At 41.4% G+C, this 4,424-nt stretch overlaps 1 protein-coding gene across 1 annotated transcript; it reads left to right on the plus strand.

The window, feature by feature from the left end:
- Window positions 1-422: 422 nt before the first annotated feature.
- LOC143925421 (uncharacterized) lies at window positions 423-4,186 on the plus strand. Its single transcript, XM_077449973.1, has 2 exons — window positions 423-456; window positions 2,684-4,186. Exon 2 carries the CDS (start codon window positions 2,694-2,696, stop codon window positions 3,711-3,713), a length of 1,020 nt encoding a protein of 339 aa, XP_077306099.1. The 5' UTR covers window positions 423-456; window positions 2,684-2,693; the 3' UTR covers window positions 3,714-4,186.
- The last annotated feature ends 238 nt before the right edge of the window (window positions 4,187-4,424 follow it).

Genomic DNA, 4,424 nt, shown 5'->3' on the forward strand with positions numbered 1-4,424 from the left:
TTAGATTTACCAAAACCACATAATATGAAGTAAAACTAAACTTTCAATGTGTATGCAATCAGGCAGGCTCTTGCACAACATAGTTGAAGGTAAATCTAAAGGAAATTGAATAAGAAAATTGTATAATGTATGGTCAGCCTCTCTCCCTCCAAAAATGAAAAAAAATATTTTAGTTCTACTTTGGCTGCCCAGGATTCCAGGGGTTGGAAACACACAAAATAAAATCTCACATATACTTTGCTAAATAAGAAGCAGTCCGAATTGCAAATGTGTAGCTAATTTTCTTACCAAAAGTCCCCTTGAGATTGTATCAGGTGATTATAATGAAGGTGAACCCAGCCAATCAGAGATCAGTGTGTTGGGTGATCTACATATATAAGAAGGAGCTCAGATTGTTGGGCTCACATGTACTGAGCACCACGGATCTTTTTCAGCTCTGCACACAGGCTTTGCATTGTAAGTATATGGAATTGGCCTTTTCTAGTGTAATTTCTTATACTGAAGAATGTAAACTATAGGTGTTGGGTATGAATGATTTATTTTATATGGATGTGCACTCTTGTATATTAGGGGTTGGGACATTTTTCTCCTCCATTTGCTTGTCGTCCAACATTTCAAGTGTCTGAAACTATATTACTTTCCAGAGATCTTGGGACAACCTAACCTGCACATTGCTACTTTCACTAGGATGTCCATTATTGGGCCCACCCTTCACTGACCACACATGGCTATGATTGACTTTTGAGGCCACCCAGCATACAGTATTGATGGGGCACATATTGTGGTAGGCTAGGATGAGCCCATTGGAGAGTTGGGAGACCAGAGTATTGCTACAATTCCCCCCACCTAATGCCTGTAGCAACCAATCAGCATGTAATGGTCTGACTTGAGCAAAGTGACTTCTGATTACATAATTGAGCAATAACAAAGGATACCTATCTGGGTAAAATGTAGGTTGTCAATGATGAGTTTCTCCTAATACTGCTGACTGAGAACAGCCTGCAGATCCGGAAAGTCAATAAGTCAGATCTTCTGATTTGTATACTTGTTCTAGATGAGGCCCTCAGAGTACAGAAGGGATTTAATCAGTATGACAGCCAAGCCACATGCATTTTGAGAGGTCAGTTATGGTGAGATTTTTAACCCTTTTAGTGAGTGTGTGAGTCTTAATGTATTCCTAAACCCAGGACCCTGCATTCACTATATCTGATCTCCCACAGTACATGGAAATGCAATTCTTTATTAAATCTCAATGGCTAAATTCATTTTCTCATTAACAGTGTATGTATATAGCAGTCTTGTGACTTTTACTGTGTTCCTGAGAATGATCCCTAGTTTAAAATGGTTGTAAAATCCTATAATCCGCTCTATTACTGTAGTGTATGTGTTTCTATAATACATTATTGTAACGTACAACTCAACCTTTTGAGATGAAATTGAGGGACACCTATCTGCAAACCTATGCAGGCATAGGACACACCCCTTGCCACACCCCCTTAAAGAAATGTAGAAAAAACACAAGATTGGTTAAACCTTAAAGGATAAATCCTTTTATATTGGCTTTTGGAATTTACAAATGCAGCAATTTATAAAATGGATGAAAGGTTTAGCACTGCAAAAGCACTTTTTTTGAAAGGGTGCTTTTATATACAACTATATAGATCAGACTGAAATGAGGGACTTTTCTCCAAATCAGAGAGAGCCCCTCAAAATCATGGCCAGGTGGGAGCTATGCTGTAATGGAGTATATTATAGGATTTGACAAGCATTTTAATTCGGTTCACACTGGGAACTCCTGACCGGGAGAGGGGGGACAGAAGATGGCATATTACATGGTAAGACCTACCCAAAAATAAGCACTACTGTCTTATTTTTGGGGAAACAAGGTATCGGTATTTTGGTTAAAGCAGGTAGTTAGTTTCATTCTCCTGACTGTTCTGGGGCTGCCGTACCCCTGACCCTCTGGACAGTGCTGATTGGCCCTCTGCTAATCTCATGCATCCTTCCAAGAGGAACTCTAGCAATACACACAACTGAGCATGTGCAGAGTGCCCCCTCCCAGCTCTGTACTATCAGACTGGGTGCTGCTTAAGAAGGGGAGGATAAGAGAAGACGGGATCAAAGTTACTTTATTTTTACAGTTGTGGCTTTAAACTTTTTAAAGGGTACACATATTAAACACTCCTGTTCCTGCCCATATTGCATGTTCCATCAATGCACAAACTGGATTTCACATTCCTTTCATGGAAAGGTAAATGAGGACGTGCTGGAAAAGATCACTACAGATCTGGGGAAAAAAATATGGACTCTCCTGAAGACCATACTATAACCAGAAAATGTGCGGGGCAGGTGGCATTCAGGTTGGCATTACCTTCCCCCTCTTGGCACTCAGTAGCTGACACTTTAGTACTACAAATGAAGTTGGTGCTGGAAGATTTCTGCTGCCCAGTGCTGTGATAGCTATATGTTCCTTGTTCAGACCTATGTAATGGGTAATATACTTACTCATGGCAGCAGCCTTACATACTGTAATGGCCTGGGGGGGGGCATATACTTTCCCTTTTCTCAGCCCAGTCCCCCCTTTTTAACTAGAATTTTTTACTTGTACTGCATCTGTAAAATCTAAAATGGCTTAACTGGTTAATGGGTGCATATCTTAATTGTATTTTTCTCTTCCTTTCAGCATCTCAGCTATGATTGTCCCAAAGAGCAAAAGTAAAGCAGATTTTTGTGGCGTGGACCAGTATTACTATATTGTCAGGCCAGACCTTAATTGTTACATGAGATCATCAAACTTTAATCGTGGAGAAGGGCTGGATGTCTTCAGCTTGCACCCATCCTGCAGGAATGGCGATCATTACGTGGCCTATGAGGATGACCACTTCTACATTATCAAGTCAGACCACTACCGACGAGTTACAAACATGAACACAGATGACAGTGCCGTTGTTTATTCCCTACACCCTAACTGTCAAGGGGGCAGTCATTATTGTTCGGCTTTTGGATACTTCTATATCATTTTTCAGGACCGAGGGGTCTATCGCCGAACAAGGAACATGAACAAATACGAAGCAGGTGAAGAATTCACGCTACACCCAGAATGCAGAAATGGCCTTTATTATTTTGGTGTGAGAAATTACTACTATTTTGTGAATCCTGAGGACCAATGGGGAGGGATTAAGTACACAAGATGTACCAACTTCAACAAAAACGAGGGCGTTGATACCTACTCGTTCCATCCCAGCATCTACGGCTTTCTGCCTGGAGGCCTGGCTATTGCCAAGGGTCCATCCTATGGTGAGTGGGTATGCATCAAGACAATTGACAATGACTCCCAGACCCCCCTTCAATGGAAGAATCAGGTTTCCAAGAAGGTTGGATATGAGAAGGAGAAGGTATCCAGTATGGAGCACAACTGGAAAGTAACAGCAACTGTCTCGGCCGAGACAGGAGGATTGGGTGCTTTGATCACTAAGGCCCAGTTTTCCCTTAGCACTGAATACGGTGGCTCTAGTACAAACACGGAGAAAGAGAATTGGAATGAGGTCACTGAAGTTGCGGAGACAATGACACTCACTGTGGAGCCAAAACAAAAAGTCTACATCTTTGTCTACAAGATGGGATTGGGAAAAGAGCCTGTGCTACATTGCCGTGACATGAGAATTCTTGACAAGCCTTCTCCACCTACTGATAACCCCCTTCCACATGCATGAAATTAGTTCAGATTTAGATTTCCAAAGTTGATGTGTCTTCAGTCACTCCTATTAGCAGTGGACCTATACTAGTTCTCATACTGGACAATGTAAGGCTTTCACAGGAGAGATTTTGGGCAGATTGTAATTCCTTCCCCTGTGGTCAATGCTCTGCTGCCATACCATTGATAATCCTGTAGGGCTGTAGAACATTCCTGTTTTCACTTTGTGCCCACCTGGGCAAGTGATGTGGCTCCCCCCCCTCTGTGGGAAGACAGGGTGGGAAATGTCCTAGTACCAGGATATCAGGGGTAGCGAGTGCAATCTACTTCAGAGTACTTTCTGTGACATCCAGTTACATTTGCCCTGTATGACTGATGCCAAGGTTCACTTCAAAGGACAACTTTAAAATTGTAAACATTGGCAGACTGAGAAAGTGGTGACCATTGCGTTTGGACCATAATTCTGTTTAATAAATATGCTTTGAAATTGCATTTCCTGTGTCCTGCTTAATTTTAAAACTTAAAGAACTCCACAACACAGCTGCATTTTTAAACTACAACATTTAATGGTGTAATGTTTTTGTAAAATCTCTCCCTAACAGTGTTTGCCATCTGTACCCTGGTTCAGCAAAATCTGTTAGCGGTCAGAATATATTTCCTATGTGCGGTTTGCTTCATAGGAATTTCTGAAAATTCAGAAGCATCCAAAATACAAATTTTTGTTGCTGAA

Source organism: Lithobates pipiens, unplaced genomic scaffold, assembly GCF_037356315.1.
Source record: "Lithobates pipiens isolate NorthernLeopardFrog02 unplaced genomic scaffold, aLitPip1_a1.2 Scaffold_22, whole genome shotgun sequence".
Lineage (NCBI taxonomy): Eukaryota > Metazoa > Chordata > Amphibia > Anura > Ranidae > Lithobates > Lithobates pipiens.